Source organism: Diplodia seriata, assembly GCF_021436955.1.
Source record: "Diplodia seriata strain FDS-637 chromosome Unknown scaffold_6, whole genome shotgun sequence".
Lineage (NCBI taxonomy): Eukaryota > Fungi > Ascomycota > Dothideomycetes > Botryosphaeriales > Botryosphaeriaceae > Diplodia > Diplodia seriata.
The window spans coordinates 2,271,101-2,289,732 of NW_027117313.1; the positions used below are offsets into that span (position 1 = coordinate 2,271,101).

General features: G+C 56.6%; 6 protein-coding genes across 6 annotated transcripts; 4 read left to right on the forward strand and 2 right to left on the reverse strand.

Moving 5' to 3' along the window:
• Positions 1-422: 422 nt before the first annotated feature.
• Positions 423-2,437, forward strand: GUS1 (glutamate--tRNA ligase; the record flags this gene model as incomplete). Its single annotated transcript, XM_066777996.1, has 3 exons — positions 423-817; positions 870-1,848; positions 1,898-2,437. 3 exons carry the CDS (start codon positions 423-425, stop codon positions 2,435-2,437), a joined length of 1,914 nt encoding a protein of 637 aa, XP_066632091.1.
• A 3,197-nt stretch (positions 2,438-5,634) lies between these two features.
• Positions 5,635-7,186, forward strand: SLS55_006568 (uncharacterized protein; the record flags this gene model as incomplete). The annotated part of the gene is made up of 2 exons (XM_066777997.1): positions 5,635-6,653; positions 6,709-7,186. 2 exons carry the CDS (start codon positions 5,635-5,637, stop codon positions 7,184-7,186), a joined length of 1,497 nt encoding a protein of 498 aa, XP_066632092.1.
• A 1,398-nt stretch (positions 7,187-8,584) lies between these two features.
• On the forward strand, positions 8,585-9,906 carry SLS55_006569 (uncharacterized protein; the record flags this gene model as incomplete). The annotated part of the gene is made up of 4 exons (XM_066777998.1): positions 8,585-8,629; positions 8,707-8,730; positions 8,787-8,811; positions 8,861-9,906. The coding sequence occupies 4 exons, from the start codon at positions 8,585-8,587 to the stop codon at positions 9,904-9,906; spliced, it is 1,140 nt and encodes a 379-aa protein (XP_066632093.1).
• A 245-nt stretch (positions 9,907-10,151) lies between these two features.
• Positions 10,152-10,801, forward strand: SLS55_006570 (uncharacterized protein; the record flags this gene model as incomplete). Its single annotated transcript, XM_066777999.1, has 2 exons — positions 10,152-10,373; positions 10,787-10,801. 2 exons carry the CDS (start codon positions 10,152-10,154, stop codon positions 10,799-10,801), a joined length of 237 nt encoding a protein of 78 aa, XP_066632094.1.
• Positions 10,802-14,173: 3,372 nt separating this feature from the next.
• On the reverse strand, positions 14,174-15,901 carry HSX11 (Ceramide glucosyltransferase; the record flags this gene model as incomplete). The annotated part of the gene is made up of 2 exons (XM_066778000.1): positions 14,174-15,689; positions 15,741-15,901. 2 exons carry the CDS (start codon positions 15,899-15,901, stop codon positions 14,174-14,176), a joined length of 1,677 nt encoding a protein of 558 aa, XP_066632095.1.
• A 470-nt stretch (positions 15,902-16,371) lies between these two features.
• On the reverse strand, positions 16,372-17,892 carry SLS55_006572 (uncharacterized protein; the record flags this gene model as incomplete). The annotated part of the gene is made up of 2 exons (XM_066778001.1): positions 16,372-17,548; positions 17,693-17,892. 2 exons carry the CDS (start codon positions 17,890-17,892, stop codon positions 16,372-16,374), a joined length of 1,377 nt encoding a protein of 458 aa, XP_066632096.1.
• Positions 17,893-18,632: the final 740 nt, after the last annotated feature.

An 18,632-nucleotide genomic window follows, 5' to 3' on the forward strand; every position in this document is an offset into this window, starting at 1 on the left:
GGACGATAGCTTTAACTACCCATGACATGAGCAAAAAACAGATCCACGCTAGCCATCGGCTGCGCGAAGGAGCTGTATGGGTTTTGGGTAGATGGGCTGACGGGCTTTAAGTCGTTGCCGCCTGGACCCCCCGCCTGACTCAAACAGCTGCTGCACCATTCTCTCGAGATATCCTCAGACCGGTCTCATTCTCTGCTGAATGTCAGGCAACTGTGGCAACCTACAAGCCAGACCTCACAGAGATTTAAGAACTCACAGCTTATCTTGCAGGCTTTTCCCGACTCACGCGAGGTGGCGGGCGGCAAGGGCGGGATGGCAATGACTGTTCCTGCATGACTCGCACTATAAGACGAAATTCTGCCCCGCCGCCATCGTCGTCACCAGCCAACAACATTCCCGACTACCCGCAACGCACCGCAAACATGGAGGCCCAGATCAAAGAGTGGCAGCAGAGGGCGGAGAAGCTTTCTCCGCTCAACCTCAAGGCCATTGAGCCCCACCTTGCCGAGCTCGACGCCCACCTCACCCTCCGCTCGCACATTGTCGGCTACAGCCTGACCGACGCCGACACCACCGTGTGGAAGACGATCCGCGACAACCGCGTCGCCCATGCCTACGTCAAGCAGAGCCTTATGGTGAACCTGTCGCGTTGGTTCAGGTACATCGAGGAGGCCTATCCCGAGCAGACCACCCTCGCCTACCGCCCGGCGAAGAAGCCTGCCGCTGCCGACAAGAAGGAGGACGATGCCGGCAACTACGACATCGGCCTGCAGGATGTCGAGCATGGCGTCGTTACCCGTTTCCCTCCGGAGCCCTCGTACGTCAGCCGCCCTGCCCTTCTCGAGCGTCTGCTAACAAGCCACGTACAGTGGATACCTCCACATTGGTCACGCGAAGGCCGCGCTGCTGAACGACTACTTCGCCCACAAGAAGTACAAGGGCACCCTCCTCCTGCGCTTTGATGACACCAACCCTCTCAAGGAGAAGCAGGAGTTCCAGGACTCGATCATTGAGGATCTTGCTCTGATGGGCATCACGCCCGACAAGACCAGCCACACCAGCGACTACTTCCAGGAGCTGTACGACTACTGCGTGCAGCTGATCAAGGAGGGCAACGGCTACGCTGATGACACCGAGCAGGAGCAGATGCGCAAGGAGCGCATGGAAGGCTTGCCTAGCAAGAGAAGGGACAGCTCCGTCGAGGAGAACTTGGCGCGCTTCGAGGAGATGAAGAAGGGCACTGAGGAGGGCACCAGATGGTGCATCCGCGCAAAGATGTCGGTCGACGACCCCAACAAGGCCATGCGCGACCCCGTCGTCTACCGCTGCAGCCCCCAGGAGCACCACCGCACCGGCGCCACCTGGAAGATCTACCCCACCTACGACTTCTGCTGCCCCATCATCGATGCCCTCGAGGGTGTGACGCACGCTCTCCGTACCACCGAGTACAAGGACCGCGACGCTCAGTACCAGTGGTTTATCAAGGCGCTCAAGCTGCGCAACGTCTACAACTGGGACTTCGCCCGCATGAACTTCGTCAGGACGCTGCTCTCCAAGCGTAAGCTGACCAAGTTCGTCGACAGCGGTGTTGTTTGGGGCTGGGACGACCCGCGTATGCCCACGGTCCGCGGTATCCGCAGGCGTGGTATGACCATTCCCGCGCTGCAGGAGTTCATCCTCAAGCAGGGCCCCAGCAAAAACATTGTTAACCTGGACTGGACCACCTTCTGGGCCACCAACAAGAAGTACATCGACCCAATTGCTGGTCGCTACACGGCCGTCGAGACCTCAAACAAGGTGCCCGTCACCATTGTTGGCTTCGCTCACCCCGGTCCCTACAGCGAGGAGGTAAGAGATTGAACATTCCAAGTATGCAAAGGGCAGAGCTAACATGCAGCAGAAACCGCTCCACGCCAAGAACAAGGACGTGGGCACGAAGAAGGTCTTCTACAGCAGCGAGATCATCATCGACCAGGAGGACGCGCAGTCGTTCGCGCAGGACGAGGAGATCACTCTGATGAGCTGGGGCAACGCCATCGTGCGCAAGGTGTCGCACTCGCTGAACCCGGTCAACCTGTTCAAGGACAAGACGCCCATCACGGGCATCGAGATGGAGCTGCACCTGCAGGGCGACGTGAAGAAGACGGCCAAGAAGATCACATGGCTCAGCACGGCGCAGGACCTGGTGCCGGTCGAGCTGGTCGACTTCGACTACCTCATCACCAAGGACAAGCTGGCCGAGGACGACGTGTTCGAGGACTTCATCACACCCAAGACCGAGTTCCGCACCGAGGCGGTGGCAGACGCCAACGTGGCCAAGCTCAAGGTCGACGACATCATCCAATTCGACCGCAAGGGCTTCTTCAGGGTGGACCGCGCCTTCCAGCACGGCCAGCCGGCCGTCTTCTTCCAGATCCCGACTGGTAAGACCAAATAAATGGATAGTTGGGAGCAGTTTGGTTTTTGACAAGCCTTTGCGGACCAAAAAATTGAATGAACATGATGGTTTCGATGCACACTTCTTTAGTTATATTTGGTCTAATCGTCAGACGTGACAGTATCGTGACTACGTGATGCTTCGTCATGCTTGGGATCGTGAGTCAGGCGGAAAGGTTAAATACAAAAAAAGCAAACCAAGGTTGGGGTATCCGGTCATTCGACTTCCATTTGCCCGTTCCGAAAAAACAAAACCCTCCCTCCAAATAACCAATCTTAAACCTGAAGCTGTCTTCCTTTCTTTTTTCTCCTCGTTGTCTTTTTCTCAATTGCTTTTTGTTTTGATTTGTTTTGTTTTCCGAAAATCTCTCAGATCCACCACTCCCTCCAAAGCTTCGCCGCTTCCTGCTCCTTTTCCTCCTCCTGTTCGTCCTCATCTTTCCCTGTCCACTTCTTCTCAGCCGTCGAGCCCCGTCGGCCGTGTGCCCGTCGATCGCCAATGGAAGAAGATGGCAGCAGCACGCGGGCTTTGCGGGCGGTGATGGTGCCCATCTCCCACTCCTCGTCGCTTTCGCCGTGGCCGTCGTGGCGGGAGTGGTGGTAGTCGCGCTTTTCCGCGTCCGAGAAGGGGGAGGAGGAGGAGAAGGAGGTGATTGAGTCGGTGGAGAGGCTGGATTGGCGCGAGGGTGGCGGTGATGATGATGATGAAGCGTTTTCTTGTTGTTGTTGCTCTCGGCGATGCGGGAGGAGGGAGAAGGAGAGGGAGAAGAAGCGTTGGAATGGCATTGTTGTTCGTGGATGGGTGGTTGTGTTTTGTTGTGATGAAAGTTGTTATTTCGCCGCAGAGGTCGATAAGTTGTGAAGAGTGGCGAGGCGACTTGTTCGACGGGGAGAAGCGGGGTTGTGTATCTTGTATCTTGTATCTCTCTCCCTAATGTAGTGCGACTTGAGGCCCAAAGGTGGTAGGTGGTCGCGTGCAGCGTCGCTCGGAAAAGGCAACGGGGGAGGGTGGGCAGAAGCCATATTTATGGCGCCAGCCATCACAAAGAAATACGGGGCAGGAACGCGGGCGCGGTCCAAAGTCCAAGTCTGATCTTCATCTTTGGAGCAGACGGTGGGTTGTCCGTGGTTACTGGTGGTTCATGCCCGACAGAAGCGGGATAGCGCTTGCCAGATTCGTCGACGACTTCCGGTCATGCGGCGCGCTGCTCGTCAGAGGAGTCACGCGCGCCCTTCTGCTCGGCGTGAGGCTGACAGCTGCATACACCTGCAGCATCTCTCGCGCGACTTTGGCGGTGAGTGTACGGGCTCATTGGGCCGCCGCGTGCGGGGGGTTGGGTTGGTCTTGGCCAAAAGCTTGTCGACCCGCATGGTATAATTAAACATCTATCTATCAAGACGTCAAAGGTGCAGCCTGCCCCACCCGGTATCCCTTCGTTGATGGCACAGTAAGAATGCTGAGGGGAATAGCAAGTCCAGGCTCTCCGCTTACCCTACCTGCAATACAAGTGCTAATGCCTGGGTATTGCTGAACGACTTTGCTGTCCTCCGCTAATGTACTAATAACTGCCTGCGGAATGTAGCTGACTCCAGCGTAGCTTGACCCGGTAGCGATAAAAGGAGGCACCGAAGCTGTCAAGTCCAGGTTCTTGAGGACCTGGGATTGGGATCCGACCCCGATGCCATCACGCAAGTAGCTCTCAACCAAGTCCCTTGGACAGTAGTCGCCGTCTTCCGCCGACGTCTTTGGAGGAACCTCGAGAACGCGGAGTGCTGCCTCATGCACGAAGCGTGTTGGCGAAGTACTGACACATTTTCCTTCAGCAGTTTGCCATCTTCAGCCAGAACTTGGCTATGACTTACACAGTGAGCACCTGCGACACCGTCGCCACAGAGCCTGAAACAATTGTGGAGCGCCCGTAGGCGTAATGCGAGACCCGAATTTCTGGGTCCGGGTAGTAGATGACCCCGCCGTCGTCCTCATATAAGGCAGCCCACAGGCTGTCACTCCGAGTAGAAATGTAGTCCGCAACAGTCTGGTTCGTGACTGTGCACCTGGACGTTGCCGTCACGACGCCCGCCTCGTCTTCGTAGTACTCCGTAATCACCGTGTACATTGTGGCAGTAACCGAGGAATTCCACCAGCCTCCCAGCTGCGCAAATCTGCCATATACGAGGCAACAATGCTGAGGCGGTGTTGTTGCTGTCGGCACGTTCGATACGATTGCACTCGGCGTAAGAGCTGTCTCGGTAGCGGCAACTATACATCACTGATAAGCGATGGACTCGAATATCTTAACAAAGACTCACCATGAACGGGTACTGCCTTGACGAAAGCCTTGGAACTCGCAGGAGGTTCGGCATCGCCAGCATATGCGTCAATGATAGGCGAGGCGCCAACGGCGCAAACCCAATAACATACTGCAATAATCGGAACACGCATGTCTGTGGGATTTCGAGGTCCTGTCTTTGGAGATCGTCAATGAGCACGTTCGGAACAATAATATATGAATCTCAATCACAATGCTACGTCAACTGCCCCTCAGTTTTGCGTCCTACAGCAGTGTGAGCTACGTGCCTGCAAGGACGCAATTGTAAGCCTCGAAGGATTCACGGATGCCGCGATGCGAGCAATAATCCCTTAATGGAATCCTACGCTTGTGGTAGTATCCGAGTTCTTTGGAATGAGTTCCAAAATTAGCACCTTTTGGCTGAATTGAACCATGTGTGGGAGACGCATATCGGCCCCTTGCATAGCAACCGGAGCTTGTTGTCTGCTTTGGGCAACAACGGAAAATGCCAAGCGTAAGATAATGAGTAACGCGAGGAGTGTTGCCTAAATGCTTCCGAAAACCATGCCTTGGCAAGTACTAACTTCGGAGTTTGTTGGTAGTCACACATGATGAGCATCGGGAGAGACGCGGTCAAGGGGCGTGTGAGTCGCCCGGCTTGCCACAATACCAAGAGCTCATTCATTCAGCTGCCTTGAAAAGTGGGATTCGATCAACACTTGTCAACCTGCATATTGTTTTAAACTGCCGTCCGAAAGACACTCGTTCTCTTCCAGGGGCGACAAATTCCGTGACCCGGTACACCTTCTTCACCGCAATGGCAAACAACTCAAGCACATCGTCTCCATACGTGTTTCCCCCATCGCAGGGGTTTCACGGAAATGATGGTCTATGGTCCACCTTCATCATGCGGATCGGCTCACCCGCCCAAAACTTCCACATCCTTCCCTCCACCAACGGCGACAATGTTGTTATCCCGCTCATAGACGGGTGCGCCGGAGACGACGGCATCTCGGCTACCCTCTGCGGATCATTGCGCGGCGCAATGCCATTCAACAACCGAGAGAGCACTGGGTTCGCGGTCAACAGCAGCACATCATGGAGAAACATCGGTATCTTCAGCCTACCTCTGGGACAGCAATGGGGTATCGAGGGCGCAGCTCAGTACGGATACGATACCGTAGGTTTGGCTGTGCAGAACAGCGGGGGGCCGACGCTTGAAGACCAGGTTGTGGCTGGAATCGCGATGAAGGAGTTCTTCCTGGGCGTCTTCCCGCTGGGAACCAAGCCCACCAACTTCAGCACATTCGAAAATCCGCAGCCAAGCTACCTCGTTAGCTTGAAGGACCACGATATCATTCCTGGACTCGGGTTCGGATACACCGCCGGGGCGCACTACCAGTACACCGGGGTCACGGGGAGCCTCGTAGTCGGCGGATACGATGCATCGCGACTCGACAGCAACAGGACCAAGACGTTTACATTCGGCCACGACGACAATCACAGCTTCATGGTTGGCCTACAGAACATCGTCGCAGTAAATACGCTACAAGGCACCGTTTCGCCTCTGACCGATGGCGTTGTCGTGAGCATCGACAGCACTTTACCTTATCTTTGGCTACCGGGCGAAGTCTGTGACAGGTTCCAAGCGGCATTTGGGTTGACATACGACGAATACTCGCAGATGTACCTCGTCAACGATACAGTCCACGAGCGCCTCAAACAACTCAACCCGAGGATATCACTCACTTTAGGCGACGGCACGAACAGCGGAACCGGAAGCGCCGTCGCCATTGACCTGCCGTACGCAGCCTTCGATCTCCAAGCGAGCTGGCCCATCATGGAGAATGCGACGAACTACTTCCCGCTGAAGAGAGCGACGAACAGCACTCAGTACACGCTTGGACGGACATTCCTTCAAGAAGCGTGAGCGTTATGCGTAACTGAAAGGAGATGAATGGAAGCTAATCGCGCCTCGCAGTTACCTCAGCGCCGACTATGAGAGAAGAGTCTTCAATGTAAGCCAAGCGACATTCGCAAGCCCAATGCCAGAGCAGGAGATCGTCCCAGTGGAGCCAATAACGAACGCTACGGAGGCTACCGCTCATTCCAGCCCCCCAAGCCTATCGGTACCGTCCAAGGTAGGAATCGGGATCGGCGTTGCCGGGGCCGCCATCCTTACGCTGGTTGTGGGACTGTTCTGCTACAAGCGGAGACATGGCGCACAAGCGTCACCATCTACAGATATTCCTTGCTCTCCTGACGCCCTCACCGTCGATGCCAAGGAGGCAGCATCCGCCGACATTTTCGAGTTCCACGAGGATGTTCGACCGAATGAGGCAGACTCAGATGGCTCGCAACGCTATGAGCTGTCGAGCTCGCAGCGTCCGCTTGAGCTGTCGCCGGAGGGCCGAGTGCACGAGATGATGGCGGAGAACAAGGTCCATGAGATGGCGTAGCCAAAGCATCATGATGGTGGAGGTTATACACTTCTGAGGTGTGGTTGGGTGACTTTCGCAAAGACAGGAGTGAATATAGACCCCCGTTGTAACAAACGCCTCAAATCGTTGAGACAACGGCTAGATCGGCCCAGGTGAACGAGCGGCTGATCGGTTCCTTGCTTCCGGAATCGCCATTTTTGGACTGATGTGCGGTACAAGACATGCGGCTGAAGTCTCGTTTGAGGCTGAGAGTACACAGAGGTCAGAGTATCACAGGTCCTACATGCCAATAGGATTCAGGATCGGGTTCCTCATCCCAAGGGTTTCCACCAACGCCCTTGCTGCCTCCACCGAGCTGGCTTCCACCGTTCAGAGGCTCATGGGGCTGAGCCGAAGAATTTTGTGTTGTGTCTGCCTCATGAAGACCTTGGTTTTGACTTTTCAAAGCACAATGTGTGTTGTCATTGGTGGGTCAGAGTGGAGCTAGGCTGTTTTGGGTCGGAGGAACTCGGAGGTTCTTGAGGACTTTAGTTCCGCCGTTGGAGGGTTTGTGGTTGAATGGGGGTCGTCTTGCAGGTTCATGCCTCCGCCCCGCTTCTAGAGGCCTGTCGAGGTGGTGGCGGCTGAGAGTATTTAATAAGACCATGCGGCCTGTCGAGCGCTCGCTCTTGACACTCATTTTGCTGGTATGTATTGTACAAGAGAACAGGTCAGGAGATGCGACTGTAGTATGACGGGACGCACGTAAGCGGGTGGAACGAAGCAAAGCCAATCACGGAGAAGGAGTTGGCTCCGGTGAGTGTTTTGAAATGTCACGATGCAGCCCAGAACACCGCGCTGACTCACAGGACAGGTTGTGGAGGTGATTCCGTCTCTTCCGTCAGCGACCGACATAGATGATGCCCGACGACCGAGATGCCACGAGGGAGGGATGCCGAGGCTGACGAGCGTGGGGCTGCAGATAGAGTTTGGGGAGAAGATGTAAGGCGTCAAGACTGATCGCTCTGGATCGCCGTTAGGGGAGCGACTGCTTGGCTGACTGAGCAAGGATTGTGGTGTCAGTGTCAGTGTAGAGAAGCAGTGACGCGAGCGGCTCATGGGCTGCCAAGACATGGAGGTGTTCTCGACTGGCCAGGCCGAAGCCGAGGGCGAGGTGCGAGATGCGTCGGCGTCTTAGTAGTGCCGCTAATTCCGGCAGCCACGACCATCGGCCGTGGGCCAATGCTTGCCTGCCTCGCCCGGCCCCAAATTTATTTACTGCTGTGTACACCTTCCATCTACACCTCACACTTTGCAGCCCCCGCTCTCCCGTCCATCTCCTGGAACGTCTCGTCCATGCATCCGGCCTTTCCGGCCCGCGACCGCAAACCTCCCCGACGACACCGCCCCCGCTGTTGCTGAGCCCGATCCCATGCAATGGCCACTCTTCTCGTCCAGAGCGGACAGCCTACCCATCCCGCCGTACGTCCTTTCCCCAGCACCGTTGCATCAGTTGCGCCACAGCCTTCGGACCGAGCGCCGTTCTGACAGGGATCTAGTGCGATCTGTGCTATGCCCGCAAGGTACCCACTTTTATCTTCCAACCCCAGCATGCCTTCCCGTCTTACCTGCTGTCCAGATCAAATGCGATAGGAACGATCCCTGTGGCAATTGCACTGACTCCAAAGCAAAATGCCTGAGGACCCGCCCCAGACGCGTCGGACGACCCCGCCAATCTGCGGGCCCTGGAGCGTATGTCCATCAGCCCGATTGGAGCACTGGTCCTCGTATTGACTCGCACCAGTGATGGCAAGACCGAATCAATGATCAACCGCCTGTCTCGCCTGGAAAGCTCTGTCACCCGCTTGGCCGCGCTTCTGTCAAAGGAAAAAGACGTTGGTGAAGACGAGGACCCAGACTCTCCTGGCGACCAGAATGATAGCGCCACTGTGAAAGACACTCCAGCATCACGAAGCCACGCAGGCTCCAGTCCAGAACAAGACGCGCCCGGCCGTCCCGCCAAAAGGGTGAGGCTGGAGAGTCCCACCACCTCAGAAACTGTTCCCAAAGCAGAAGCGAGTGGGGAAAAAGAGTCTATCTCCTGTCCTGTTTCCAAAACTCCCGAGCACGACTTCGCCATGGTCACAGAGCTCGAGGCTCAAAGCTTCATTCAGGGCGAGCTTGCTGATGCATCGAGATCTATCGGCGTTGACCGACGCTCCGTCCTGGAGTCGGCTTTGGAGTTCATCAGCCAAATGGAGCATCCCCCAGCCAAGCGCCGCATTATCGACACAAACAAGTGCGCTGTAGAGATATCTGACTGTCTAATTTCACCAGCGCCCGAGTTCTTTCACATGATCCTTTCAGGTAACCAAACCCGTGTACAATACCACTTCATGACTCTAATTGCCCACCCAGAGTCCCAACGTATGTATCCAGCGGCGTACGACCTAGAATTCTCGACGTATATCACACGAGACACCTTGGAACGCATGGCTCTAGCTTTGCACAACAAGAGCGTAGATGAGCAGACGTTGCTCCAATACTCGGTTTGTGTGAATGCATGCGCTGGAACCTTTCTGTCACACCTTCCCGAGTACGGAGAAAGTGACACCATGCAGCGGGCTCTTGAAAAGTCGAAAGAGGACTACCTGAGAAGAGCCATCAATGCCATGAACTACATCGGCATTCTAGCCACACCGTCACTTGCTCTGCTGCAAGCGCTTTTAACGGGCGTAAGTGATTTGTCTGAGGACTGAGGAAAGTAGCCGTAGTTGACGAGCAACAGACTACGTTATTTCAAAAACTGGGCGACACATCGAAATGCTGGATGCTAGCCTCGAACGCGTGTCGGGTTTGTATTGCTCTTGGACTACACCACAGCCAACCTCGCGCGCCGCCAAACGACCAGCTGTCACCCGAGGACAAAGAACTCCGGGCGTGTTTCCTGTGGTCTTATGTGTTTGACAAAGGCCTCGCAATGAGTCTCGGTCGACCTGTCTGCATGCCCATCTGGGATGTTCCCGAGGACATTGTTGCACCGATTGAGCCAGAGCAACCATTTTCCGCATTTGTACAGGTACTGTTCAAATTCGCCAAGATCCAGGCCACGGTTGTATGCGATTTGCATTTCCAACCCGCCCAGGGAAACTCGCCGCAACGCAAAGAAGCCACTATCAGCTCACTGAGGCGGCAAATGGACCACATGCGGAAGCAGATAGTTGAAGTACGTGGCATCCATACTGAAACCATGATATCAAGCTCACCGTCTTAGATCCGAGCGTTCCCCCCGCACTCCTCTGATGCTTTTTTGATGAGCGAATGGATTTCGCTCGATTTCGTCCATCACTCGATCATGACCGTGATCCTTCGTTTCGATACCGGCGTTACAATGGACCCTATCAAGCGCGAAGAGTGCCTGGACCATGCTCGGAGAGCTTTCACCGCCCTTCGAAACCTCAGAACCCATATTACTACGTGCATGAACGGCAAGACTTTTGCCTCCTTCTTACCATGGTTAGACCCTAGCAATGGAACATCATTTCCTCGTCATGCTGACAAATATCAGGACGGTGCTTTACTACCCACTCCGCCCGTATTTTGTCCTATTTTGCAATGTAGTTGCTACCTCTCATACAGGTGACTTTGAGCTAATGAAAGAATTTACCGACATCCTCATGGAGCTTCCGAACCTCAATTCCTCTGCACGGCGTCTCCAAAAGCTTTGCGCCACGCTTGTTGGCCTGTGTGCCCCTCTCATTCAACGCGCGAAAGAGCAACAGTATTCATCCCGGACCAATACCCACCCTAATGATAAGCAAGACGGCAATGGGGCTTCGGACGTCGAAAGGCTGCAGCGCGCCATTGGTGATGGCGGAGTTCCCATGGACGGGCCAAGCAACGAATCAGGGGCATCAATTGGCTCATGGCTCCAACACAGCATGTTGAACGGTGATACAGCAGCCGTAGGGACTGGGTCGCTGGGAGCGCATGATATGGACGCTTCCGGACGCACAAGTTCAAGTGAGGAGATGCTCAACGCCTTGTTCGACATTCAGCCGAGTCTGGATTGGCTGGGGAGCGATGTGTTCGGACAGGGGACGAATTGGTCAGACTTTGATGGCGGGTTCAACCTGAATTGAAGTTATCATGGTGGACGATTCAAGTATTGGGAAGGACAAAAAAGGAAAAGGAATATTCGGTGGGCACATATGGCGTATGGAGGTGGATTTTCAGTGAGGGGGCGTTTTGCCTACCCTATCTGTACTACGTAAGGAACCCGCACCACTCACTATTCTTATACCATTTCCTTTGGAGTAAAGGATAAAACGCAGTATTGATCTGATACGGAGGTCAAAAAGCGAACGAGGACTGGTCTTTTGGAGCATTGCACAAGTTGCAATTCAGCAGTTTCTGATCTGGGGAGTGGGGAAGGCTTCTACCGTTTCGTTTACGCAGTTTAGCAACAGGTGCTCTCAGCGTGCTATCGTTAGAATTCTGTATGTGATGCTCCGGCAACAAATATTCAATCTTAGTTGTTGACTTGCTGGTTTTCAGACTAAGACATGTGGACATAGCCATTCTGAGAAAGAGAGTTTCCCCTAGAAAGGAACGTGGATTTGCTACACAGCGGAAGCACAACCATGCCGCTACATTCAAATCTCCCAACAATAAACCGTGTCTTGAATTTCGCAAAATTGGGTTAGCGGTTCAATACCCATCAGTCACGCCGGGACAGCTTCATTTACTATCCTGTTCTCAGCTCAACCGCTAAGATCGCGTGCGGCCTTCGGCATCCATTTGACTCCGATGCCGTCCCAATGAAACATCAGCAGTCGTCCTAGACTCCGAGCAAATAGGAGCCATCCGCCCTCATCCCAGATCATACCTCAAACCCCCTCACCCCACCGCTCCCGCCACTATCCGCCAACACAACTACCATCCGGCTCCGCGCGGCAACAGTATTAGCATTGAGAAGGATAAGACAGAAAGGTCGGATGATCGACATTTTGACCTCGTGGCTCTGCAGTTGCTGGCGTAGTGACGTAACTGAACCCGGCAGACCCGGGCGCTGCGGCATCCGGAGATCCGAGGCCAGCACAACAAGTGAAGACCGGCATAAATATGGCAAACTTGAAGGCGAAGAATGGAACGGCCATTATAGTCTACCTAAGCTTCTACCCATTCTTGGTCATCCCGGAGATATTGGAAGAGTAGCGCTTCATATCGAAATCTCGTTACTACTTCCCCATGCCAGACCCCATCGAAGGCTGTTTCCGCCTCCTCATTCGCTGCTTCCTCTATTCGCCCTACGGAAAGCACGCGCGTAACCCTTCTGCCCCGAAGAAGAAAAAGAAGTCGAATAGGGAACGGCAACGGAAGAAGAAGGAAGAGCCGGCAAAGGAGAAGGCGGTGGAAAACGGGGTCCGGCCAACCACGGACCAAAGCCCAACGACACCCTCGGACGAAAGTCCCATCACCACGCCCAAATTATAAAAAGGGAGACCTGCCCCACCCGTCTCTCCACCGACAAGGCCAAAAAAAAAACACAACATCTCGACAAACGTCCTCACCAACCCAAACCCCAGGATCCAATACATCCACCAACTACCAAATCACACAACTAAAGAGATCATGTCTACAACACACCCACCCCACAATCACCAAGCGGCAGGGACCACAAACATCACCGCCCTACCACCACCCCCTCCCAACCCCGAGACCACAAACACTACCACAGCCAACAACAACGCAACTATCAAAAAGAAGAAGAAAGAACCATCCTCCTCGTCGTCCTCCTCCCCATCCCTCCTCAACCGCCTCCTCCTCTTCGCCAAGCTCGGCCCGCCGATCCCGCAGCGCCGCCGGCACCGCCCCACCGTTGACGACGCCGAGCGCGCGCTGGCGGCCAAGCATCGGATGAGTGTCGACGACTACCGCGAGTGGCGGTCGTCGCTGTCGTCGTCGGCGAGGTCGAGGAGCGGCGATGTTGGTGGGGAGGGAGAGAAGGAGGATGAGGGACGGCGTGGGGTGGATGATGATGATGATGATGGTGATGATGACGACGAGGAGAGGAGGGAGAGGAGGGGAAGCCGGCGGCGGAGCGGGGTGAAGGAGGGGAAGAGGAGGGTTGAAGAAGGAGGAGGAGGAGGAGGAGGAGGAGGGGAGTCCAGTAGCCATGGGAGGGTGGAAGATGATGAGGAGGAGGAGGCGGCTGAGCAAGACCGTCGTCGGCAGCGCCGCCCTCCTTCTCCGTCCGTCTCGCCCCTCTCCTCTCCTCCCCCTCGCAACAATTCTCCTGCCTTGGCTTCTCCAACCGCTTCTTCTTCTTCTGCTGCTGCTGCCCCTGCCGCCACCACCCGCACCACCCGAACCGACTCGATGCTGCACCCCGCGCAGCTGAACAAGCAGAGCAAGCAAAAGCAGCACCGCCAGCCAACACCAGCCCCTCTCAACCGTCGGAGCGGCAGCACCTATGGCAGCGGAGACGGTGGCGACCCGGACAACGACCGGGACGAATCGAGACCCAGACCCAGCACATCCGCCCTGCTCACCAAGAGTGCTGCGGCGGTCCCAACAGATGACGACACGAAGCAGCAGAAGAGACAGGGTCGGGTGCGGCTGGTCAAGGCTATATTCGGGCGGCGAAGGAGTAGTGACGGTGAGAAGGGCGGAGAGGTGATGAGAGGCCGGGAAAGGGCAAGGTGGCGAGTGTCTAGCAACTGAGGGGATAAGGTGGAAGGGAGTGAGATCGTTTGAGGGCTGTTGGGGGGCAGTTGGCGTTTTGGAGAATGGGTGGTGATGTTTTTGTCTTTTTGTCTTTCTTTTTGTGTACAGGGACTATGATGACTTGTATGATACCTTTTGTCCCATCTCATGAATGCCATATTCGATCCTTTTCACGTTTTCTTTGACGGAAGCAAATAGGCGCCTCGCAATGCCGCTATCGAACAGGAATATGGAATAACCTACCATGCATCCTTTGCGTCTCCACCATCATCTGGACCTCCTGGCCGCATCTGCCCCCTAATCCTTCCTGGCTTTTCTCCTCTCGCTCCCCTCCTCACCCTTATCCTTAATCTCATGCACTTTCATGTCAAATCCGACCCAGAACTTCTTGCCCCTCCACTTCACAGTGACGCCGCCGTACACGGCCCACGCCCAAACTGGCCACGCCAGCCCCTCCCTTCCCAACCACGCGAGAAACCACTCTTCAAAAGGCCTCCTTGTGCCATTGGGAGTCTTCGGAGGTCTCGCAAACGGCGGCGTGCACTCATCCACCTCGATACTATTCGCCGAGTGAAGCTTGCGGTACAGCGTCCAATCAACAAAGCACCAGAGGGCGACGTTGACGAACCAAAAGATCCAGAAGGCCGTCCAGGTCTGAGGCATGCCGAGCGTGTCGCGGAAGAAGGGCAGGGTCGTAACGGCAAAGGCGCCGTACAGGGCGCACAGGAAGGATTCGGTGCCGGGCTCCACGAGCGTGGCGAGGGTGACGGTGAACTTGCGCACGCGCAGCCAGCGCACGCGGCGAGCGACGTACTCGGGCACGCTCATGCCGGCCATGGGCTGGATGGCCAGGTCGCCGAAGCACATGGCGTGCTTGCCCCAGGACTCTCCCTGCGTCTTTTCCGCGGGGATCTGCTGCCGCCACAGGCGGTCGCCGATGAGGTGGTCCTCGCAGATGTTCTCGGAGAAGAAGTCGATGCCCTCGGCTTGTTCGGGGAGAGGGCCGGTCAGGGCGTTCAGGTGCGAGCGGCGGAACATGTTGGACTTGCCGACGATGCACGGCGCGATGAGCACCGTGTTGATGGCCGTGTAGAACTTGGCGTGGCTCGACGACATGAACAGCTCCTCCAGCCGGCCGCCGCCCAGCTGCCAGATGCGCGACTTGCGCGTCGAAGTGCTGCCGCTGCTGCGCAGCTCGTACCTTTCGGTGCTGCTCGACGCGACGTGGGCGCGGCCGTGGCCATTGGTGTCGCCGTCGAGCAGGCCTTGTGACTCCTCGCCGTGCGGCGCCGTGTCCGTGTCGACGACGAGCGGCAGCAGGTGCACGAACTTGTTCTTCCGGCGGCCACCGTAGCCGCACAGCGTGTCGACCATGCGGCCGCACACGCCACGGCCGACCCACACGTTGCAGTCGAGAATCCACACAATGTCACCCTTGGCCTCGCGGTACGCCCGGCTCATGTTTCTGATCTTCGGGTTGGGCCCCATGGGTGGACGCTGGCCTTGGTCGTGTTCGGTGCTGCCATTGAGCTGCGGATCGTCGGACTCGACGAGAATTTTTGCGTCGAAGGCGGGGAAGTCGTCCACCAACCGCTGCAGTGTCGGGTAGGCCGGGTCGTCGCGTGACGAGACGCAGAAGTAGATGGTGAGCTTCTGCAGCGGGTATGTCTGGCGGAAAGTTGCGGCAAGGCAGTCGTAGAGGCTGGGCTCAAGACCTTTGACCGGGCGGATGACGGTGACGTGCGGGATGTCGTCGGGTGGCAGCTGGGTGAGGCAGAAGGCGGGTGGACGTGGAGACGAGTACCATCGGCGTCTTTGGGAATGGGTCAGCAAAAGACGGCGGTTGGCGGGGAGGAGGGCTTACAGCTGGGTGTAGCCGACGGTGGAAACGACGACGACGACTAGATACCACACCAGGGCGACGGCAGCCAGCGCCTCGACGAGCGTGAACGACGACGACGGCTCGCTGTCATCTAGCGAGACATGGGAAGCCGCAGCTTCTTTGGCCACTGCGATGCTCACCATGCGCGGCTGCTGAGCCTGGGGAATGCTGCAAGAATGCTGAAGCAGAGTCGGAGATGGAATCGGAGGGTTGCGAGGTGATGTCACCCGCCGAGCGCCGGATATAACTCGCTTCTCTCCACACCGACTGACTTTGCGTATTGTGACGAGTGGGGCGCGCTTTGCGTATTGGGACGAGTGATGAGACGGCTGCTGTCGCCGCCGAAGTCAAGTAGACGCAGAGTACGCGCCCGGGTGCCTGACCTTAATTTCCGCAAAAGGACTCGACCGGGATCGGACGACGCCATGCAGAGGAACAGGCTTCAGATGCATCAGTATGAAATAGCTTATTTTGTCTACTTCGCTCTTACAGGACGCTGGAAACGCTAAGGCGGGGAGACGAGAAGAAAAAAGAAGGCACCGGGGAGGATCATGAAATCGAGCTAGGAAATGGTATCTAAACTGCTAGAAAAACGAATACGTTTAAACCATCCTCACCCACGCCACAAGGGTTGCCTGTCAGCTGGGCCAGCGCCGTACTCGCTCGGCACCTGCTCGAAATCGGCCTTGGTCATCTCGATGGAGTCCTGCGACAGCCGCCTCTGCTCCCTCTCCAGCGACCTCCGCGCCCACCACACGTACGCCCACAGCGCCGCCGCGATCAGCGCCATGCCGCCGATGACGCCGCCCAACACCGCTCCGATCAGCCCCCTCTGCGCGAACCCGCGGTGCCCGCTGTCCGACGCGGCGGGCTGCGGCACCGTGCGCGGGCACCACGTCGCCGGCTGGTTGAAGGGCACGATGGGCAGCGCCTGCGCCAGGTGGAACGAGTAGTTCTCGTAGTCCAGCATCAGGTACACCTGCGTGAGCCACGCCGACCCCAGCAGGAACGGCCCGTCGTCGTTGTCGTCGTCGTTGTCCTGGTCCGCCGCCACGTCGGCCACGGGCGAGATGCCCGATACGTTGAACATCATCTCGGGCGACATGGTCACCCGGAAGCCGTCCGACAGCACCACTGTCATGGTCCCATTGAACGGCCTGGACAGCCGCAACGAGCCGTCGGCGTAGTCGGATGCCACCGCCCCGAGCTGCTGCTTGTAGTTGCGGATTACCTGTTTCGGCAGCCTGTACGGAAACTGGTCTGTCGTGATGTGCGCATCGAATCCATTTTCGAGGCTCTCCGACAAGTTGGCGAACCGCGTCCGGTCCAGCAGCGATACGTTCCTGGTGATGGATCCCGTCGGGTCGTCCAGGATGATGTCGCTGACGCGCACCTGCAGTGGGTTTGCGCTGCCTTGCGTCATGGTGTAGTTGTGCACTACTCCCTCGAAGCGCCGCGGGTCATAGCCGCCGAAGGTGTTGCTGCCGATTGCCTGTCCGCCAGCGCGCTCGAAGCTGTTGCCGATGTACAGCGCATATGTTCGTCCGGCGATCATGCCGACCTCGAAGAGGCGCTGAAGGAAGGTTGATCGCTGACCCATCCCGAGAATGCCGGGGTTCTGATCGCCATCTGTCGCCATGGTGAAGCGCATGTCGGGGAGGAGCGTCTGCCACGCTGGGTCGGTGCGGAAATAGTGCGTGTACATTTGCATCACATCAGTACCGCCAAAGCTGTCGTTGAAGGCTGTTTCGGTGAGATCTGCGGATTGGTAGTTGTCGTCTTGCTTCCAGCTACTCCGAGTTAGCGTTTGAGCATTTTCCGTCCAAACGAAGCCGCAGGTTGATGAGGATATCCTTGGAGACTGAGGGGTAGTCTTATGTCCCTGTCTCGTTTCGAACTTGAATCTTCTGAGAGTAAAAAATACGGATGCCTACCTCGGTGACTCGGTGACATCGACTATTCCGTTGGTATTGTCTCTGCAGTTCGCCAGCTTGCTTCGCTGACAGAACTGCTCCGCAGCTACCGACGTCTCATTCTGGACGAGCGAGGGCCACAACGACAGGTTCTGTGCCGGTGTGCCCATGCCCAAGAACGATCCATACTGTTCGACTCCGGTGCCATGCACCGCGCGCATGTGAATGTCGACATATACCGGCGGTATTGAGCAGTTGAGAGCAAGAGAGGCAGACAGAAGGGACAAGCCACTGAAGTAAAGAGCAAGTAGCAGCCGCATCATGGACGTGTTGCGCCGCTGGATGAGGTTGTTGGTCAGACTCTGGGGGTGTAAAGCCACAGTCAGAGGAAGGATTAAGGAACTGCGGCAGCAGCAGTGGTCATGGTCAGAAATCGAGCGACAGAAGAAAAGACCGCTTTGGAGCGTATCCCCGCCCTGCCGAGAGAGCGCCTCCCGCCGTATAAAGCACATTTAGCTCATGCCTGCAGGGCCTTGGGCTGACGCTTTTTTGCCTCCTCCGGTCGCAGAACACAGATCGGCGCAGAATCCCGCGCTCATCATCAGGACCGCAGCACTCTGCACGCCGCCACGTCGACGCTGATAGGTCGTCTGGCTCACGAATGTGCCCGCTGGGCCCGCTACCAGAGTCGGGCGTGAGATGAGACATGCCTCTCTCCGCTTTTCGAGGCACTAATGGTCGTACAATGCTAGCGCGAGGTCATGTCAGCGGCTGCTGACGGCGTAGAAGATGCAGGTTGAGCGGCGCTCCAATCAGCGATGTACGACGTGCGGATGGGCGCATGATAGGCGTTCTTGCCGGAGCGGCTAAGTGATTGGCTGCCGCTGGGCCGCGGAGGGGGCGGGTGGGCTTCTTGCGGCGTGGAGGTGGGTTGGAATGCAGCGTTGTAGGTTGAGCGATA